The sequence below is a fragment of the Trichosurus vulpecula genome, chromosome 3 (genome assembly GCF_011100635.1).
Source record: "Trichosurus vulpecula isolate mTriVul1 chromosome 3, mTriVul1.pri, whole genome shotgun sequence".
NCBI classification, from domain to species: Eukaryota; Metazoa; Chordata; class Mammalia; order Diprotodontia; family Phalangeridae; genus Trichosurus; species Trichosurus vulpecula.
The window spans coordinates 175946800-175968993 of NC_050575.1; the positions used below are offsets into that span (position 1 = coordinate 175946800).

Sequence of the window (22194 nt, forward strand, 5' to 3'; positions counted from 1 at the left end):
AGGAATGAATGGAAGTTGATGAATGGAAATGGAAACTTGAATTCATAGCCTGGTAGAGTTTTAGAAAGGCCCTTACTAAGGCAGGAAAAACTGGGCAGGGGCTTCAGTGAGCTATTTCCTGGGTGAGACAGACCCAGGTTGGCTCTATCATGAATGAAGCCCTTTCTGTATTTGTCTATGAGACACTTACCATACAGGATTCCTGGAAGAGGAGTGGTGTTATTCTTCAAGCATATTTTAATAGGACGTTTTTTCAAGCTATAAAGAAAATCTCTGAATACAGAAATTAATTCTCAGCTACAACTGCAGTTTGCTTTTTGCTAGCTTTACAATGGACATTTCTAATTGCAAATTCCTTAGGTTAACTTTCCCAAAACTCTTTATGGAATCTGGGTGCCATGAAACAGAAATACTCTGGGAGCAGACACTGCTTTTCAGAATAGTGTTTTTAAATGCATAAATCAAAATATATAGGGTTACAAAAGAAACCAATTATATTGAAATGCAGTTATCAAAATATTAAAAAACAAAGTGTTCACAGACCCCAGGTTAAGAACCTCTGACCTCTGGGATGCGAGATACCCTGTGTTACAAAGTAGCTGGGAGCAAAAAACAAAAACAAACCTCTATGGTGGAGTCTTTTTAAGTTTTTAAATAAAAATTTGTCCCGCAGAATCCATTTACATTTTAACCAGATTTCCTCTTCTCTGTTATGCATTAACAAAGCCCTGAATTGCTCAGTGCCAGGGAGGGAGTTTTTTCTCTTAGCAAATCTAGTTCCTATTCCTGAGGAGAGATTTTTCTGTGATTAGTTTCCCCAGGGTGTCACCAGTTATCTCAAGGGTGTATCTCACCAATTATCTCAAGGTTATTCTCAAAGTACAATTAACTTTAATTCCCCTTAATTTAAAAGTAAATACTGGTAGAGCTGTAATGCAATTTTCAAAGGAGATGTTACTAAACCAAAAGAGGAGACAGTATATCACAACTCCCAGTATTGTGGGAATCCTGGCATAATCTGGTGTAAACCTCATCAGACCCATTCTCACCCTGTCCAGTTTTTGGTGACTGCTATTGTAGCTGTGCATAGCTATCTGGTGAAAGTTATTTCTGTTTACTCTACCAAGTTCAGCTAATGGCCTGGCCCTGGCCCCAGTGAGGTGGAGAGTAGTAGTTCTCCCTTGTTCAGAGAAGTGGAGGTGGCTTTACTTCCTTGAATTCTAACGTTGCTCTTGTTGGCTTTTCCTAACACTGCCCCTCCCCACCTTCACTGCATCTTCAGAGGCCTCTTTTATCCCAACCATCCTGTTTAAAGTTTTTGTTTAATGATGGAATTCATTAAAGGCCTGACCCCGATGCCTCCTCATGACATGGGAGTGACTCTGTGACTTTGCTGTGCCAGCAAAGTGTAATCTCTGGCAGGTCCCATGGAGTTGGAAAGGCTTCGTGGAGAACTCTGGTAGTAAACTTCCTGTCTGTCATCTGAGTACCTACCTAGTGAAATTCACAGCCGTTCACCAAGTTAATAATCGGGTGGTAAATGTTTTCACCTCAGCCACTCACAACCTCCCACAACTTACTAAGGTGTGGAAGGGTTATAACTTGCATCATTGGAGAGAGAACCCACACCAATGAAATCACTTCTTTTATATACTATTACATGTGTCCTGTTGTCAGGGTTTCAAATGGTCTGAGTCTTTGTTCTTCCTCTTCCCTTCTCCCTCACTCAGCTGCTGTTCCTGCAGAGGAATCAGGACCATTTTGTACTTCTTTATTTCATAGGTTACCTAATGGGCATGGCTGGAAAGCCTGTCTTCTCCTCACTAGGCTGGCTCTCGAAAACACAGTCTGTCACTAGGACCACTATAAGAGCCTTTCCAGAATGACAGAACCTTCCAGAGTTTGCATTCTTCTCTCATGCAGTGCCATGGTCTCTTTGGAGGAAAAGGGCTATAGATATCATTGGTGGGAAGTCCATTGATAAGTGCCTAGCTTGCCCCATAGGACCCTGGGTAGGAATTTCCCCTTATCTCTAACTGTTCTCTTCAGAGTCTGTCTTGTCTCTGGGTGTGCAGCCTGGGCAGGTAGTCGGCATTGACATGGAGTGGAGACCCCCCTTTGGACTGGTGGGAAGGCCACGGGTGTCAGTGCTGCAAATTGCCACTAAGGAACAAGTGTACCTGCTGGACCTGTTGCAATTCTCAAAACTGGACCAGGAAGAGAAGGAGAAGGATCTTTGTCATTTCATCTGGAAGCTCTTTTCAGATCCATCCATTATAAAACTAGGTAATAATAGCCCTAGGTCTTGCACTCTGTCTAGCTTTGTAATGTTGGTGTTTTCTCCCTTTACTTCCTGAAAACTCCCTGTCTAACTTTCTACCCAAGTTTACTCATTACTTTTCTCATCTTCTCTATCCACCCACTCCCGATTGCTAGGCTTGTACCTTTTTGGTTGGATAGATAAGAATTCTTCTTCTTGGCTATAAAGAAAGAATAAATAGATAAGTATAGATGTGAGCATGTACTCAAGACTGGCTATTCATTTACTGAAGAAAATCTGTTTTTGCAAGGCTGTTAACTATGTAAGTGGCTCCTTGGCTGATTCACATCTATCTGCTAAAACGATTAGAAAATTCCCTAAACCAGCAGGTTCTCCACCATCTACCTTATAAAAAGGGATTAGGGAGAGAGTGGTGGGGAGAGGTGTTTTCTCCTCTATTTTTGATTCCATAAGAATATCATTCCATGAGATTTGGGGCCCAGGTTGGCCAGCCAGGAGGTACTAGGTCAGATCTGGGCCCTAACCTCAGGCCACTTTTTAGCTTCTCTCCTGTGGCACAGAGAAGCTTCAGTCACTTTGACCATTACATGGCCTTCTCCAGGTCCTGGACCAGTCCTAGACCATCCTAACTTCTATGTACATAAAGGTACTGTTTACCATGATTCCCCATCTCTCATTTGGGACTAAAGATCTAATAGACATCTGGAAAGAGGAGTCAGATGTTCTCACATTTGAGCACAGGTATGATTTTTCCATCTCTACCTGAACATGAGGCTTAATGGGAAAGAAGACAATAGACCTCATGAAACACTTACCAGTGTTTCCTGTTTATAATGTTAGAAATTTTTTTCAGGCTATGGAATGTCTGGAGATCTGTGCAGCTTATCAACTACATACCCAGCCCTCAGAGAGATGGAAAAGCAAGTACAAGGAATCCTGGACCTGCTGCAGGTAGACAAACAGGTGAGGAAGGGGGTTCATTCCTCACTGGGGAACAGTGGATCAAACAGATAGATATTCTCTCTTGTGCCAGGGGATGTTGTTGTGCTCTGTTGTGTCATGGATTTGGAATCAGAAGACCTCAGTTCAAATCCTGCTTCAAACACCTCCTAGTTGTATGACCATGGATAAGTCATTTCTGCTCTCTGAGCATCAAATTTCTCTTCTTCAAAATGAGAAAATTATACTTCTGTTACCTACTTTGCATAGTTATTATGGGGAAAGCATTTTGCAAACCTTAAAGTTGACATTCATTAGCTCATCAAGTTTGCCAAACGGCTTGACATGTATCATTGTATCACAGCAACCCTGAGAAGTGACTGGTAGAGGCATTAGGAATGTACTTCTCCCTGCTCAAGAAGCTTTGGTCACTCCCTGTTGTACTGGAATAAAATACAAACTCCTCTGTGTGGCATTTGAAGCCTTTTACAGTCTGGCTCCAAACTCTCATTCCTGGCTGATCATATATTATCCTACCTCATGCCCTCCATACTCCAACCAGACTGGCCTACCGGCTGTTTTCCCTACAAAACTTTCCATCTCCTGTCTCAGGGCCTTTGTACGGCCTGTTTCCCAAAGCTATGATGCAGAGTTCCCCTTTTCACCTCTGCCTCTTGGGACCCCTTAGACCTTCTCAAGCTTCAGCCCAAGGGCCTCATCTTGCAGGAGACCTTTCCCAGTTTCCCCAGTTCCTGCGACTGCAATTTCTTTGTATTTGCTTGGTCTGTGCTTTTACATAAGCTCCCTGAGGGCAAGGACTAATTTCATTTTCATCTTTGTATCCTGAATGCCTACCAGAATATCTGGCATAGAAAGTGCCTAATAAATGCCATTGAACTGAATTGAATTGAGTGAGTTGAACTGAATCTCCATTTTACAGATGAGGATACTTGAGTCTTAGAGAGGCTAAGTGACTTATCCGTGGTTACACAACTACTAAGTGTCAGAAGTGGGATCCAAGACTTCTAAGACCAGCACTATACTGGACTGAAACAAATGTTATATGAATGTGAGTGACTGTTAATGGTATTATTCTACCCTGACAGGTCTCTTCCCATTTTAGACACTGGGTGATGTACTGAGCATGTGTAGACATGATTTAAAGTCATAAGCCAATCCAGAGAATGGGCTCATTTGGAGTAGGGCTCTAAGTTGTAATGATCCAGTTGACTTTGGGGAATGCTTTTTGGTTTCGTTACAAGTAGTACAATGCCATAAATGAGAGAGAATCCGGGAACATAGAATACTAGAGCAAGGGATACGACAACAATAATAGTGATCACAGCTCACATTAAATAACCCTTTAAGGGTTACAAAGTGCTTTCCTCACAAAACTGTCAGGTTGGTAGTGCAAGTATTATCTTCATTTTACAGATGAAGGCCCTGATTTTAGGAGAGTCTTACACCTAGTAAGTGTCCAGGGAAGAATTCAAATCCAGGTCTCCTGACTCTAAATCTAGTATTTTATCAACTGTACTAGCTGAAAGGGACCATAAAATCTGGAATTATAGAGTTGGAAGGAAACTTAGGTCTCTCCTCCAATCGCCTCATTTTATAGATGAAGCCCATAGAGTTTAAATGAACTGCCCCCGAGTCTCACAGAAAATAAGTAAAAAAGCTGGGATTTGAACTCAAGTCCTATGATCCCAAATAGAATCATTACTATGCAAACAATAAGAAATATTTCTAAATATAAGCCATATCAAGAGATACACAAATTTCAGGTAACTATGGATTGACTTACATAGATAGGACTATAGTGATATATTTAAATTCACAGTGAATACACAAACATAAAAATAGTAGCTTAGTGCTCAGGGATAATTTTTTAAAATCTTTATACTAGATACTAAAACTTTCGTTAATCAGAATGCTTAAGGAATGGAAAGTAATAACTAATTGAATTTTCTGCTCACTCAAGAGTTAACTAGGAAAACTTTTCTTGAAAATCTTTCTCAAGCAAGTGTACTTTCTTTTTCAAGTGTAATGTATTATAAATTGAATTTATTATCTATGATTCATGGTTTTATGGTATTAATAATGATGATGATAGGTAATATTCTACATAGCACCCACTGTGTGCCAGGCACTGTGCTGAGCACTTTACAGCTCATCCCTCCCAACAACCCTGGGAGATCAGTGCTGTTATTATTCTCCTTTTACAGTTGGGGAAACTGAGGCAAAGAAAGGTTAAGTCACTTAGCCATGGTCTTATTGCTAGTAAATGTCTGAGGCTGGATTTGAACTTGGGTCTTCCTGACTCTAGGCCCAATACTCTATCCACAGGGCCACCTAAGATGGTTACACTATAACTACAGAAGATGTAGGGGATCATAGTGAAATGTGTACTGTTCTCAGGATATAGCCCAGAAGTTATTTTTCCTCCTAGTAAACCCTTTATGTATGAGTTCACCTTGTCAAGACTTCTCAATTTTTTCTGAAAGTTCAGTGTGTGGTGAGAGAGTTCTGGTTAATTGAAGGTTCTAGTTAATTGAGTCATTTAAGTCCATGTTTTATCTAAACTATATATCTCTGCATTCACCTGGCATAATGCCCTGCCCCCAGTAGGCCTTTAACAAGTGCTTGTTCAATTGAAATGGGTTTCAGGTAAACAACATTTTCATGTATTTGTATGTTCATGATTTCTTTACCAAACTAGTATGTAATTTATGTGAAAATGCCAAAAATTTTTATAAGCTTCTTGGAAAGTTGCCTTTACTTTCCCCTAAAAGAGAAAATAATGAATGAGGACACAAATTTAAGACAATCCATTGAAAAACATAGCCAAAAAAAAAAAACAACTAGAATTTGTTGGGAAAGTTGCATAACAAGATAGGAATTACAGGGCTAACTTACTTAAAACACAAAATGTTAGCATTTCATACATGGAGCATTTTTCTCTGAAATTGCTTCTGCAGAGGGGAGAGAACTGTCTTCTAATATATGTGATTGAGAAATCTAAGGAAAGAGATACTCTGGGAAGTTCAGATTTTCTTCTAGAAGTAGAAAGGTCCAAAAAAAACCTAGCAGAGCTAGAAGAGGCCTTTGAGATTATCCTCTCATCTCTTCCCTCATTGCAGAGAAAGGAACTTCTGCTTTCAAAGGGAACTGCACCCATGGGAGAAGGGGGGAGGGAAGTGTATGCTACAAACACTAAATCTGGTATCAATCCAAAGAAGAGAAATCACTTTTCTGTTAAAAATTAAAGGGAACTTTAAAAAGAGTCTTGGACAATCCTTAAGGTTTCCAGTTGTACTCTTGCAAGAATTACCCCCACCTTCCCCTAATCAATATAGACTTTTAATGGAGGCATTTTGTCTCCCTCTGAGTAAGTTGTATTTTCAAAATGTCATAGCTTCTCTGAACTTTGTTTGCATTTTTTGTTTGTTTAAACATTTACTATCTTTCAGGCTTTCCTTTTTATTTTTTTTTAGCTTAAGATCTGAACAGCAATAAAAATAAAAACAGGGTTTATTCTCCATTGACTGTTTGTGACTATCCCCAGATCAAGCACTTAACCCTTGTGGTAACATTTTAAAGGGTGTACTGGAAAGGTTTCATTACTCCCAAATTTCTGTCCAGTGAATCCTGAAATTCCACTAATAGAGACTCGTTACTTTGGGTTGAGCATTGCTCTTTCCAGACTTCTTTTTAAAAAGTACAAGTCCCCCCATGGAAGGAAGAAGCCATTAAACCTCGACTTCACTGTGAGCAGTAGGTGGCCAGCGGAGAGCCCCAGGCTCCTGGAGAGGTACGGGTTTCTGTAGATTGTGGGATGCAGAAGAAGTCATGAAAACAAACTTCTCATGTCTCAAAACTTTACTTTTAATTATCTTGGTCATATCACATTCATTTTTTAATTCATGGGTCAAAATGATAATGTAATAGGTATCATTGCTTCCTAGATGTTATTCATTAACTGAAAATAGCAAAACATTATTTTCCTAACGTGGTTGTGTGTGACATCATTTTTTATCTTTATTTAGTTGCAGAAAAATTCTGGGTTGTGGAAGAAGCATCACACCCCCGTGGAGAGCCTGTGTCAAGAGCCAAGCTCCATAACTAAAAGTCCTAGGCAGGCAGAAAAAGGTCTCAGCCTCTTGGTGCAGAACCTGCTGGGGAAACCACTGGATAAAACAGAGCAACTTTCAAACTGGGAGAAACGTCCCCTCCGGGAGGAGCAGATCCTTTATGCAGGTCTGATGGGTAGCAGAGACAAAGGCCCAAGCTTCTGAACCTGGTCAAGAACACGTGTCAAATAGCAAAGGGTCTGGGGCCTGTAAAACCACAGTATGATTGGTCCATCCTCATGTGGATCAGGCTACAAAACCTGAATGTGTATTGTCTTAATGATTTTTTTCAGTGAGTATTTACTGATCCCTACCCTTAGGAATACACATGCTAGGGACAGCAAGGTGGCATGGTGGATAGAGCACCAGCCAAGGAGTCAGGAAGATCTGAGTTCAAATCCAGCTTCAGATACTTACTGGCTATGTGACCCTGAACAAGTCACTTAGTCCCGATTCTTAAAAAAATACAAAAGAAAAGAAAAAAGGAATACACATTCTGGTTGGGGAGACAACTTCAGAACTGGCTTGATCAAACAGTTATTCCTTCCCTTTTGTGCCTTTTTCTATAATCTGCTATGTTATGGGAAAGAGAGGAGATGGTATAGACATGGACCCTGTCCTAAAGGAGCTTTTAGCCTAGTTGAAGATACAAGACACATACACATAAAGCAATTGGAAAACAACACAAGACACTAATTAAAGTATTTTCATTTATGGAATCCTCTCCAGTAAAATTTTTCTTTAACTAGAAAGAGAAATACACTTCCTTCTCTATTGCTTTTACCCAGTCCTTAATAATAATGTTGATGATGATGATGGTACATGATAATGGCAGCTCACATTTATATAGCACTGGAAGTTTTACAAAAACCTTTTTTTTTCAGAACAAATCTATGACATAAGCAGGGCAAGTGTTATTACACCAATTTTTCAGATGAGCACTATGAGCCTGAGAGTTTCTTGATTAGTATCATACTAAATACCAGCCATGTCTTTCCTGAGTTCAAGTCCTTTCTTCTCTCCAATATTATCTCTCCTCCTGAGGCCTTCTCTGCACCTCACTCACATTCAAGAAGTGTGAACTTGAAGATCTGTAACATGTGCCATCAGTGGCCTTGCTGTCTGCATTTGTAAAAGTGTTTTGGGCAGAAGTCCAGAAGAATGAGGGGCTTCTGCCACGTTGTTAAAGGCTTGCTCTACCTCCTTGTCCTCTGCTTCCATCATCTAGGACCAGGCTGTCCAACCTTAGGTTTTTATTGCAACAATAGACAATATATTTTGATTTGCCATGTTAGTGAGAGTTCTGCAGTAGCTCGGCTTCCTTTACTAAAGCATTTATGTCAATTTCTATGCTTGTAGGCAGGCCGCATAAATCGCACTGGGCCACATTTTGGACAGCCCTGGTCTAGGATAAGAGCTGAACCAAGCTCAGAATGTGTATCAGTGAGCTCATGAGCCAGGTTTCATTCGCTCATTGCCCACTTCAGGGCAGCTTAATAAGGAAGGTTCAAGTCATGAAAGGCTGGAGTAGGACTGGCTTGTGAACTGGTTTTGGCATTAACCCACACATTAGCGAGAGGAAGATCACTGGGAGCAAAGGAGGGAAATGTCTTTACTTTCCCCTCACTGACAGTGGAGTAAGAGAGGAAACATGCTCATCTAGTCCAAAGTCAGTGACTTCATTCATAAAGACAACTCAGTCCCTCGAGTGAAATACTCATCCATTTGGATAATTGATTTCTTTTAGGTGAATAATAAGAAAAACAACAGTAATACCTCCCATTTGTATAATGCTTTATGCTTTCAAAACATGTTCTATCCATTATCTCATTAGAGCTTCGCTGCAGTTCTGTGAGGTAGGCAGAGGGAAGATCATTATCCTCATCTTAAAAATGAGGAAACTGACACCGGGGAAAGGGAAGCCATCTGCCTGGCCTAGAATCTGGGAGTCAGGGGCGGTACCAAGACTAGAGCCCAAGTCTCCACTCCCAGACCAGTGTTCCTCTTTCTTTATCAAGGACTGTATTGTAGGTGTGCAAAGCTCATTAAGAAAAATTAGTTAGCACCAGACTGTCAGCCGGTACTGAATAAACTGCAGGACATAGGCCGTTGGAACTTCATAATCCTTAAAATGCCGTAGAAACATTAGTGGACTTTTTTCCTTCTATGACGGCCCTTTCACCGTTTCCCCTCGTTAACCTCAGAATCTCAATGCATGATCTAAAGCAGCGTATCTGAAGTGAGAAGCGCAAATGAGTTCACTCGCAGTTGTTTGCCTGTTGCCCCAAGATCACTGACCCTATTTCATTCTCTGGAGGAGTTCGTAACCCACCCTCATTTCTTCCCTCTTCACAGCTTCAGATGCATACTGCTTATTGGAAGTCTACGAGGTGCTTTGTAAAGACCCAGCCCACTTTGGCTTGACTGCAAACCTGAAGGAGAGTCTTGGAGGCAAACAGAGTACAAAGCCAAGGGCAAAGAAGCTGCTCAGCAAGCAAGGGACACAATCCCCTCCTAAACAGGTTGGTCGGGATCTTCCCTGATGGGTCTGCGTCACTGACGTATAATGCAGGCAGTGCCTGGTCCCTGCCTCCTCGGCCACCTTCCATCCCCAGTGAATAGCCGTGTTCAGGCTAGCAGAAGTTAGCTCTTCCAACATTTATCCAAAAGGAATTATTTTGCCCTTTGTGGGCACTTGTGAGAGCTCATTTTCTTTGTCCTGGAAAGATGAAGACAGAAAGGAGATTAAAAACAAGTGGCATTTATATAAAGCACTTTAAATGTGGAGAGTATTTCATATATATTGTCTCATTTGGGTCTCACAACAGTCTTATGAGATAAGTGTTAAAATCCCCATTTTAGAGATAAGGAAATTGAGGCTCAAAGTTTAAGTGAGTTACCTAGGGTTACACAACAAGTAAGTGGCTTAGCCCTGGTCATCCTAACCAATCCAATACTCTATCCACTATACCTGCAGCCTTGAGGCTACATGTGGCCCTCTAGGTCCTCAAGTACAGCCCTTTGACTGAATCCAAACATCACAGAACAGTCCCCACCCCTGAACTATACCATGTATAGAAATCACAAAGGGCATCATGGGATTTGGAGCTAGAAAGGGAATAGGAAATCATCTAGTTCAACTCTTTCACTCTTCAGTGGAGAAACTAAGGACCAGAGAAGAGAAATGACTTGCCTGATGTCACGTAGATAATATATAGAAGAGCTGAGATTTGAACTCTGATCTCTAGTAAAAACAGTTGGTGGCCCAGTGGATAGAGCTGTGTACCTGGAGTCAGGAAGTCCTGAGTTCAAACCCAGCCTCAGACACTTCCTAGCCGTGTGACCCTGAACAAGTCATTTAACTTCCCTTTGCCTCAGTTTCCTCATCTGTAAGATGAGGATAATAGTAGCACCCTCCTCCAGGAGTTGTTGTAAATCTCAAATGAGTTAATATTTGCAAAGAGTACTTAGTACAGTGCCTGGCACATAGTAGGTGCTATATAAGCACATATTCCCTTCCCCGTCTTCTGACTCCAAATCTAGAAAAGAAAAACACAGATTTATTTCCAAAAACCAAGAAATGAGAATGGATCTTAAAAAAAGTAATTTTAGGACAGAAGAAAGGAAGTGTAGCTTTACATGGGAGGGTATAAACCTAGAGAATCCATTATGACGAGAGGTATAGAGAACCTATTACTGCCCAAAAGACACTGACAATAAAAATTCCTTTTAAAAACATTTTGAAGGGCAATGTCAGGGAGTACAGCCTTACGTACCTCTTTTGCATCATTTCCCGTGGCAGTCCTGTTAGAGACAGAGCAGGGTCTGGATGACCATGGGTCGGACTCAGCATTTCTCATGTCCTTGTATTCATCTCAAGCTCAGGCCACATGCATGTCTGTGTTCCTCTTTGCTTTCTAAATGACCCTTGAGATCCCTGCCCACATGGAGAATTTGCCAGTAGCAGAACCTGAAGCTTTACACAAAGAACAATACAGGAACAGTTGTGTGATGGCTGAGCTGGGAGAAACAAGGCAGTGACCTATGAGAAAACATAAAGGACTTTGGATTCCCCCATCTTTAACCCTGTCCATTGCAGTTTATATTACACTTATTGATGTACCTATATGTTTCTCCCTTTGTTGACTTGTAAACTCCTTGAGAGTAGGAATCACATCAGTTTTCATCTTGGTACTTACAGTGACTAGCACAGTGCATTGCACTTGGTAGTTACTTAAATATTTACTGAATTGAATTGAATTCAAAAACTATTAGGAAAATTGGAAAGCAGTCTTGCAGAAATTGAGCATAGACCAACATCTTACATTTTCTACCCATGCATACATGACTTAGAGATGATAATCACACCACAGCTATGAAGAGGAGAAAACTTCATAGCCAAAAAAGGGATAGAGAGGATCACAGAAGAAAAAAGGTTCAGTTTTAATTACATAAAACTGAAACGTATTTGCACAAACAAAACCAATATAATTAAAATTAGGAGGGAAACAGGTTAACTAAAGAAAAAAGTCTTTGTGAAAGGTTTCTCTTAATAAAGGTCTCATTTCTCAGATATATAAGGAATTATTTCAAATTTATATGAATAAGAACAATTCTTCCAATAGAAAAATGATCAAAGGATATGCAGTTTTCAAAGGAAAAAATCGAAGTTATCATTATGAAAAATGTTCCATATTACTAATTAAAGAACTGCAAATTAAGACAACTCTGAGGTTGTACTTCATACCCACCAGACTGATGAAGATGACAGAAAAGGAAAATGCTATTTGGAGGGACCAAGGGAAAACACGTATGGATGGTAGGCCTGTGAAATGGTCCAGCTGTTCTGGAAAGTAATTGGAAACTTTGCCCCCAGTGTTGCTAAACTTTGCAAACTCTTAGACCCAATGATACCACTACTAGGCCTATACCCCAAAGAGGTCAAATAAAGAGGAAAAGGATCTGTGTGTACAAAAATATTTATAGCAGCTCTTTTGAATTGAAAAAGAACTGGAAACTAAGGAATATCCATTAGTTGGGAAACAGATGATCAAATTATGTTAAATAAATATAATTAATTGAATTTTAGGTATTGGCATCAGCTGGAGAGACACTTTCTGCCAGTGCTTTTCCTGAGATTTCTGCCAAAGACTTCAGCGTGGTGTGTGACACCATGCTGCAGGGCCTGGCTCGTTACCTTCGTTGCCTAGGAGTGGATGTATGTGTCCTTGAGAACACCGATGACCACCGGCAAGCAGCTGAGGTCAGTTTTCTTATAATTAGTTTTAGCTAGACCTCAGACTGGCTGTTCTGAAATATATGGGTTCTCCCCTCTTACAGAATGTTCCCTTTGCTCCTCTGCCTCAAGTTGTGTCACAGCATGGTTTCCAGAGGCACACCTTGATGAAATTGGTTATGCTCAGATTTGGCCCCTTGCATCATCCTTACCATAGCCAAAACCAATTTCTTTTTCTTTTTTTCCCCCCAAAAACAATTTCTACAGGAAGGAGACAAGATGACTTCTAAGGTCTCTCTCAGTTCTGAAAGTCTTATGATTGTACCTTTCTTTTTGAGAGGGATGCTCCTCACCAGGTTCCACAAGTGAGTCAGTAGACCATGCCCCAGGCTGGAACAGGAGCAATGGCAGGTTCTGTTCTTAACTGAGCCTCCGAGCCACTTTTTCTCCTTCCAAGGTGCCTCATTGGAGGGTTTCCTCATTTAAGTCACACAGGGTACATATCTCTGTGGGTTTTCCCTACTCCAGCTTTTTATGCTTGTTACTGTGTCTTACAAGGAGTAGCTGCTCCATAAACATTTGTCGTTCAAGCTCATTAAAAATTGGTGCCTTAGGAAGTGATGAGATGTGAGCGTCAGGGTGTTTGCCAGGACTAAAGGAGCCATACTATGCATGTGTTTTAAAGGGTTTAGAGGGTTGGGTTTCTATTTGTGTTTTAATTATGAAACTTAGAGTCCCTCAGTAGAGGCCCTCCTGTAGGTGACTTTAGGCAAGTCTCTTCCCTTCTAGGTTCACTTTCCTCATATGTAAAGCGAAGGGCTCCAAATGAGCTTCAGAGTGCCTTCCATCTCTGAATCCTATGATCTCCCACTGTCCCTCCTCAGGACTGTGACTTACCCCATCCAGATGGATGGGAACTCTGTCCCATTTTTAATTTAAAAAGAAAAAAAAAAACACACAACACTTTACAGTTTAGAAAGTATTATATTCACAGCACTGTGAGGTAGGTAGTAGAAGTGTCATTCACATTTTATGTGGTTGACTTGGCTATTCCTAATACCACAGTGACATTCCAGTCAATCCAAAGACAATTGACGAACTCTAAAATTGCCCATTAAACCTCTGCTGGGAAATTTTGCCAGTGATTGAGGTTCAGAGACATAAAGCAGCCTGCAGAGGGTCACAACACTACTCAGTGTTGGAGCTGGGGCTCAAGCCCAGGTAAAACTTCCTAAAGATGATGGCACAACATCATTTGTGGAAGCCATTCCAGCATTATTCAGCCACTGACTGTGATTTAACTGGAATGTCATTGTGGTTTAGTAAATAACTACATGCCAGAGAGGAGGACATAGGCCTAGAGAACCTGAAACAGCAAATAATCCACTTGGTTCTGTAATATAACATGTGGTTTCATTTTTTGAACTAGGTTTTCCTTTTTAATTGTGTTTTCCTCAGCCTACCATTGGACTAGATTGCTTGCATCCCCTAAGAAAACAACAGCTGGCTAGGGAGGGGAGAACGTTTGGGGCTTCATGAGCAAGGGAAGCCAGTTTAGAATACTTTGCCATGGATAATCCATGTAGAGATAATTGACTGTGCCTAGAAGGGACCACCCATTATTGCATGTGAGCAGTTAGGCTGGTTTTTTCCCCTCTGTATTATTCAATCATGTTATCATCAACTCCATATGGATCATATAGGAAATGAAGACTCCAGTAGCTCCAAGGTCATTGCTTCATCTCTTGAAGGAGGGAGAATTGATTCAGGCAGAAATCCTAGAATTATTTGAAATTTGGTTCCTATTGTCTTTTTTAGCCCTCAGTTGCTAAAGCAACCGTAAATACTGTGGCTCTCTGGAAAGACCTCCTTCCCCTTGGATCTTATACGCCCAAGAAAGGGTTGCATTTGGAAAAGGGTATGGAAATGTAGGTGTAGGAAGAATGGAGATTATGTACACAGAAGACTGATATTTGCTGTTTCCCTGAGGTTTGAGTCTGGGACTAGAGATCACTTTCCTAGCACTAACTGAGCTCTCGGTCTCCCACAGGTTCTGTGGGCTGTAGTAGACCAGCCTCATTAAGAAAATTAGGGGAGAGACTATGTTCCTCTACCTGCCAATCTCAGCTTTGGAATCCTAGAAGATGCTTCCCTCCCTCCACAAATTCACAACAGCCATAGATGGCTCTGACCTTGGCCTGTGGATTGGAAACTGGCTTCTTTAGAACATAAAATGGCAAATGCTCAATTCTTAGACATTTGAGGAATGGATGAAGGTAGCTTAGTTGAACTGACCGTAGTCATATGAGGAGTGTTGATTATGACCAATGTCTCCATGTCCCCAATACCTACAATTTCAGGGCTTCCAAACCGTTGGAGATAGGCTTTTAGTACCCATATAAGGTCTCAAACTTTGAAGCACACTTGCCTATGTTTTCAAAGAAAATTGGTTTAGCCATTTTTGGTGATTATGAGTATCAAATAAAAATAGAAGTCAAGTGCTTATGAACATTTTTTCTTACACATGTAATTTCAGAATGGCTTAGTGATTACTGAATGCAGTAAATTCTTTTTCTTTGGGGAGTCAGAAATAAACATAAAAAGTAACGACAACCAACTTTTCAGTAGCCCAAGAGTTTTGACTTTCTGTGAATTCATATTAACTTTACCTGTGTACTCTGAAACTGGGAAAGACTTCTATCTTTCCTGTTAGAGGGATCAAATGGCTCACATAGGGTGGAGAAATTGAGTGTTTAGGAGAAACTGAAAAATTAAAGAGAAGGCAAGAGCCTGAAAATGAGGAAGAGAGATGCTATGAAAAGTGACTTAACTGCTGCTATAACCTAACCGATGTCCATTTCCTTGCCTAAGTTCCAGTTGCTCTATATGCTGAAAATGCTGGCATTGCTGAATTCTCATCATTAGCCATTAATAAGGCATACTTCCACACTCTGCTTCAGGCCTGTAGCTGATATAATCTTCAACTTCTTCAATAAGAGCCACTAGTTCCTAGATCTTGGACTCCTTTGATTTCTTCCCTCCCACCAAAATAATACGACACAATAGACAATATTATCTCTAGGATGTCGAAGTGTGTGTGTGTGTGCATGTGTATTTAAATACCTCCATCCTTCCCCTACCAAGCTTAAGGTGCTTTTGACCACTTGCTGATATAGCACTGGGTAATTGAATTTCTGCTGGGTCTTGAGGACTGGAAATATGGTTTCTTGTTTTGTTCATTATAACAAAATCCTACTGCAGTGAAACAGTTTGTAGAGTTTGTAGTAAAGGGATTTTGCTAGTAGTAAAAAAAAAAAATTGAGCTTCAACTCACACCCCTTCAAACAGATTGCAAAATCTGAATTAATAAGTCTGAGTTAAAGAAGTTTTACTGTAGTTGATTTTTAGTCTGAGATCTTGTTTTCTAACATATCAGACCAATGCCTCCCAAAAAAGAGAAGTCCAGAAGAGGTAGAACTGGGTACCCCAAGTAGTAGCCAGATGTCCCTGATGTCCCCTGGGAGCAACTCAGAGGATCAGTTCTACTATGTAAAGAGTGGGGGCAATATCTCCTGAGGACAAGGCCCAGCATAGAACCCTTGCACACAGTAGTCACTAAGTAAAACTTGGCAGACTGGATGATTAATTGTGATTTGCACACATTGCTGAGTGTATGGCTAGCTTGGTAATGCCCTGGGTTGGGGGGAGGGGGGAATCTTTGGAATGTTGGTGTCATTGACTTTGAGGAAGAGGAAGAGTCAGGTCAGTGGAGAAGGCAGCCACTCCTTTTTCCTTTCACAAAATTCCCTCTTCCTGAAGCATGTGTCCTTTATATTTCATTCTCTAAGATGTGAGAGACTTCTCAGGGGTTACTACCAGTATCTTTTGTCTCCAAAATAAAAATTCCCCAATAGTTGACCTCCAGCTTAGGTGAGCTTTCATTTAAAATATCAACCAAAGCCTTCTTTGGGAATTAGCCTTAAGCAAGTGTGGTTATTTGGGGTCAGGAGGCTGCACAGGGAACTCATGTTCATCACCTGAAAGGAATTTCCAGCAGACACTATTGAGTATAACAAAAAGCAAACACTTCAGCTGCCATATAGCCTCTGTGAAAGGACAGCATATGCAGTCTTAGTTCTGTCAAAAAACATAAGTTATTATCAGGGAGGTGTGTGCAAGATAGCCAGCTCCTAGCCTAGCAATTTGACAGTATAAAAAATGGAGTCTGGACGTGAAGATGGGAGGCGCTCTAAACTTGGACATGAGAGAGATAGAGTATCATGTACCTTCCTCCCTAACCCTGCCTCTCCCCTTCTCTGTAGCAACCTCTCCTTACTCCTCCCCACACTTGCCAAAGATAGGGCGGCTGTGTGGAAACAGCTCTCCCCAAACCTGCAATTCCTCTTAGTACTGGGGACATGATCGTTGGTTATAGACCCTAAACAGAGTTGGGGCAAGATGGGAGTGAAGAATAAAGTCAGAAGGGCCCAAAGCTTGTAGTAGAGCCTGGAAGCCAGTGTGGTTAAAGCAGAGCCATGGGATAGAAATAGAGGAGCAGTCTGCAGTGATGTCAGAACAAAACCATACCTCAAAACCGTGTGGGCGAGCTGAAATCAAGACATGGGGAGAGTCAGAGGTCAGGCAGCAAGATAAGAGCCGTGAGAACAAAGACTCTGATATAGGTCAAGGCACAAACTTCACGTAAATGACAGGAGCCAGGTTTTAGGAGCAAGGAGGGCAGCTGAGAGGCACTAAGAACAAGGAAGGGTCTTGATAATGGAGTTAACTTTTCTGTTATAGATTCAATGTTTTTATATAGCTCTTGGGGAGGCAGAAACCAATCCCAGAAACCAATACATTCCCTAGGTGAGGTTGGGCAGATGACTGGGAATACCTAGATGGAGTCACCAGTGTGCAGATGGGGTTCAAAGCAGCTTTTGACATGCAGATCCTGATAGTCCTTTTGTCCTCTTGAAAACCCCATTTTCCTGCTTCCATGCCCCCGTTTGTTTCAGACAGATTTATTTAAAATACCCTCCTATTGATAATCACTTTTCTGCTTCTAAACCATTTCCTAAGTCACCCCCTATGCTAGCTTGCCAGACTTTTTCTTTTATTGCATTCCAAGAACTCCTGAAATCCCACCTTTTCAGGAAGGCTTTCCTGACTAATCGGGAGACAGAAGGAGTCTCCCCAACATTCAGCCTACTATTTAACTGTACAGCTCCCGTGACACTCCTTGTCTTAGCTCTCTGCTTATTCATAATACAACTTTAACCCTTGGCCCAATGGTTCCAGTAGCTCAGAGACCATGTTGTTTTTCCTTTTCAGACAACGTCTGATACAATAAGGGCAGATGCTTCTCCACCCAGAAACTTGGATAGGAACATGCTTTTCCAAGGCACCTTGGCAAATATCCCCACTTCCCACCATCATACTCCCATGTGAAGAAATGCAAAACATCCTTATTCAAGATTTTTTTTTAAAGGTGACAATACAACTAAAATTCAGGGACCAATACCTTAGTACCTATAGGTTTCCAGTAATTGGCATCTCAACTCTTAGTGTTCTGTCCTTGCTTAGCTAGGAAAAAGAGGGTTCCCCCACTTAGAGTAACATTTTTTTGACACCCCTCACTTCTGACAACCTTCCCCCCACCGTGGACTGTGGCCCTCTCATGTACATACCCAGAATATTCTCATTCAATTCATGGCTGCTCTCTTAGGTGGTATACATCTATGGGGAACCAAGGAGTCCTCTGTCATCTCCAAGTACAATGAAAAATCCCATTGTAACATGACCCCTTATAACCCAGATTATATTGTACACCCAGGCATAGGGATACTGCCATTCAATTTCTCCAAGCTTCATTATGGTGTGGAGATGACTCTGGGTTCTCAAAGTCTTTACCAGTGGCATGCCAGCTGTGGCAAGTCCTACCAAGCCCAGCAAACTTTGAAGAAGCTCTTCACCAGGTTTGCCTGTGACTGATGCATTTTTCAGTCACATGAACCCTTGAAGACCCATTACTAAGTCATAGAGAATCTGTGACTGTGTTGGTGAGGGAAGCTTCCCACTGATGAAATCTCAGATTATTGAAGTACTGACATAAGTAGGACAAACCATGGGTTATAGCCAGTATGCCCTGAAAGTATCAGTATATACAAGAAGCTCATGATAAGATCTGGAAACCTATAAGGCAAAGCTGAGCCCTACCTTCCAGTGTCTTTAGAGAATAGCAGAGTTCTACTTTAGGCAGGATGTTTTCAAATTTCTTCATGTCTGCCAGTTCCAAGCCAATTCTAACACATGCACATGAGGTATATGACCAGAACGCAGGTTTCAGAGACTTGTTTCTTGCATCTCAGAAAACTCTGATTCTTCTTTGAACCAGCACATAAATAGGGCTGCCCATACATTCTGAACCCTGTAATGTCACTATCTGGATGCCTCAGCTTTGATACTCTCTCAGGGCCTGCAGTGGGCTGGTGGAGTCCATTTCAGCCTGTGCTATCAATCATAGGCACAAATCAGAAGCCAGAGCCCAGGGAGCTTCTGATGGGAAGTCACAACCATGAATACACTGGCATCTTTCCAAATAACCAGACCTGAAAATGTCAGGCTTTCAGGCAAGTAACGAGTATTTACTGAGCACCTCCTGTGTTCCCATCAGTGGAAACAAATACATATTCTTAGACATTATCGTGTTAGTATATGCTAGATTAATTGTTCCCAACCTTCAAATACTTCTTTTGAATGTCAAAAAATTTTGTACCCCACATGTGGCAGTAGATAGTATTAGATATTATTAACATCTAATAATTAAGAAAACCTATGATGATAGGTACTTTTTGAATGAAATTGTTTTGTAATTATAGTAGCACATAAATGTATTTGGAAAAGAGTAATGCATATATATGTATACACACATACAGAGTCATCAGGTTATAGTCAGATTACAGAAGCAGTGTTTCTTATTGGTAACATTGAAGCACACATTACAGTTTATTGGAGCTAACTTTCACAATGACAACACTTGGTACAACTATGGATTTGTGGACACATCAGCATTCTGTAGCCTACAGATTTTTTGGTCCTAAAAGGCAGAGATTGTTTTCTCATATTTGTATCTCTCCTGAAATCAAGCACACTTAATAAATATTCATTAAATGAATGAATAAATGAGTGAATGACTTCTCAAGCCCCTCCTGAGCAATTTGCCCAAAACCACAGTGTGGATTGAGGGTAAGGTGAATCTTTGGGATTCTCCCAGTCCTGTTCCTCTCAAGGCAGAGAGAAGAGAATGAAAACAGGAATTAATGCCCATCTGGAGGAACTGACAGGCCTCCCAAGAGAAAAAAGATACCACTTGGATTAACCTGACCATCTGAAGAAAAGAGATCGACATTGTGGGGGAGGGGAGGATAATTCTGAGCAATCCCCAGAAATTAATTCTAAGAGCAAAGATATGCATAAATTACAAAGGCAATATGTTTGAGTCCTGACAACCTCAGCCAAAGTGAGACTGAACATCACCTTCATCCTCCAGTCACCACAAAAACCAAGGGAAGAAAGCCTGTCCAATGCCTGTCAGACCTGACACAATTGCATCATTCATGATTATGAAAGCCTGTGAATTACCGTCTAGTACCTGCTGTAGTACCACTCCAAAGACGTGATCTCAAGAATAATCTCCATGGTATTTCAATTTTGCAGATTTACACACACATGCTTTATAAAATAGGGCCATCCTAATAAAGTGAACTTAATAAAGCAAATTCTTTTTTCTCATTGATTTCCGTTAGAAAGGTAGATATGATAACCCAAGGAAAATAGATTGAGCAGAAAGTTTTGGCTGATTAAAAAGTTAAATTATGATTGTAATCTACCCCATGGCATAGCTAGGAATGACTTCCAGATCTGGTGATTTTCTAATTTTACATCATTAATCCCAGAACTTAGCTTCCCAGCTTCTCTCTTTGTCTGATACAGTGGGCTATAATGTTACATCTCCTAAGTTCCATTGTCTAATGTGAAGTGCTCCAAGTTAAATAAACACTTAAGTTTCAGGCTTATTTGATCAATAAATTCAAACTTTGGGGCAACTAGGTGGCGCAGTGAGTAGAGCACTGGCCCTGGAGTCAGGAGGACCTGAGTTCAAATATGGCCTCAGACACTTGACACATTTACTAGCTGTGTGACCTTGGGTAAGTCATTTGACCCCCCTGCAAATAAATTCAAACTTTGATACTATGACAGTTATTCACATTAGGTGAGTGTTGCAAAACCCCGAATTTTTACTGGGGCAGGGTACGAATGACTGGCCTGGGAGGTTTTTAAGTGCTTTTTCAAGTCCCCAGCTATAAGAGAGGGTTCATTCCCCAAGCACAATCCCATCTGCTGCTTCCATTATTTTGAATCATCCCTTTGGCTTATTTAACTTGGCCTGAGAGAGAACCTGGATGCACCCCAATAACACTGCAAAATGACAATGAGATTAGAATGTTAACTTCATGAAAAGTTTTACTTGTTACTTTCTTGTGAGAGGAGAAGGAAAAAGGGGCAGGGAGTATTTGAAGCATCTAAAGAAATGGGACTTAGGAAGCAAGGAAGAGAAGGTTATAGGATCCAAGTCTTGGAGCTGAAAAGGGTCCTGAGAGGTCATGTAGTCCAAACTCCCTCCTTTTATGGATAAAGAAACTGAAGGCCACAAAAATTAAATAGGAGAGAAGGAAAGGTAATAAGCATTTATTAAATGCCTACTATGTGCTATGCATTGTGCTAAGCACTTTTTACAATTATCATCTCATTTGATCCTTACAATAACTGTGGGAAGTAGATGCTATTATTAACCCCATTTTACATTTGAGGAAACTGAGGCAAATGAGTTAAGTGACTTGCCAAGGGTCATACAGCTAAGTGAGTGTCTGAGGCTGGATTTGAACTCAAGTCTTCCTGACTTGAAGCCTAGTGCTCTTGTTGTCTACTGCTCCACCTAGCTGCCTAAATGATGTACTGAAGTCGTGAGTCAGGATTCACACTCAGGTCTTCTGACTCCAAATCCAGCACTCTTTATATTTTTCACAATGCAACTTCTCCCCAATGTGGGTAAATCTTATTGTCATATTTGTAAAAGAAATACTAAAACCTGGAGTGCAAAAAAAAAAAAATCACTTTGATCTGACAGCATACTATGAAAAACAAAACTTAGGAAGGAAAGAAAGTATTTATGAGGCAAACGTTAACTCCAGACATCCTTAAAACCACTTTCAATAGATGATAGTGGTTAAGACTGAATAACAGTTACCCTAGTGCAGAAAAATGTCACATTGGTTCTCTGGTGGGTCTCAGGTAGCTTGACGTGAGAAACGGGATATACTAGGTTTGTCTTTGTGAGTTAAGGAGCAGGAGCTGAACTCTTGATGCCCCCATGTGAGCAGGACAACTGAGGAACTTCTGAGGAGGTGGAAAGGCCATTGGAAGCTTTGTAACTTTGTCAGTCACTTACTTTATCTTCCCTGAAGGAATGGAGGTAGGGTGAGTTGGCTCCCAGCAGGACCTATATTTCCACACCAATCCAGCATTTTTGACACATGCAGGTTGGAGTT

General features: G+C 41.0%; 1 protein-coding gene across 4 annotated transcripts in view; it reads left to right on the top strand.

Annotated features, from left to right (window-relative positions):
* Nucleotides 1–22194, top strand: part of EXD3 (exonuclease 3'-5' domain containing 3) — a 482404-nt gene that overhangs the window by 292168 nt on the left and 168042 nt on the right. For all 4 annotated transcript variants that reach the window (XM_036749598.1, XM_036749599.1, XM_036749600.1 and 1 more), the window contains 5 exons: nucleotides 2076–2286; nucleotides 3135–3244; nucleotides 7267–7477; nucleotides 9706–9872; nucleotides 12440–12613. In XM_036749598.1, coding sequence (XP_036605493.1) covers nucleotides 2076–2286; nucleotides 3135–3244; nucleotides 7267–7477; nucleotides 9706–9872; nucleotides 12440–12613 — 873 coding nt within the window. The remainder of the gene's footprint in view (nucleotides 1–2075; nucleotides 2287–3134; nucleotides 3245–7266; nucleotides 7478–9705; nucleotides 9873–12439; nucleotides 12614–22194) is intronic.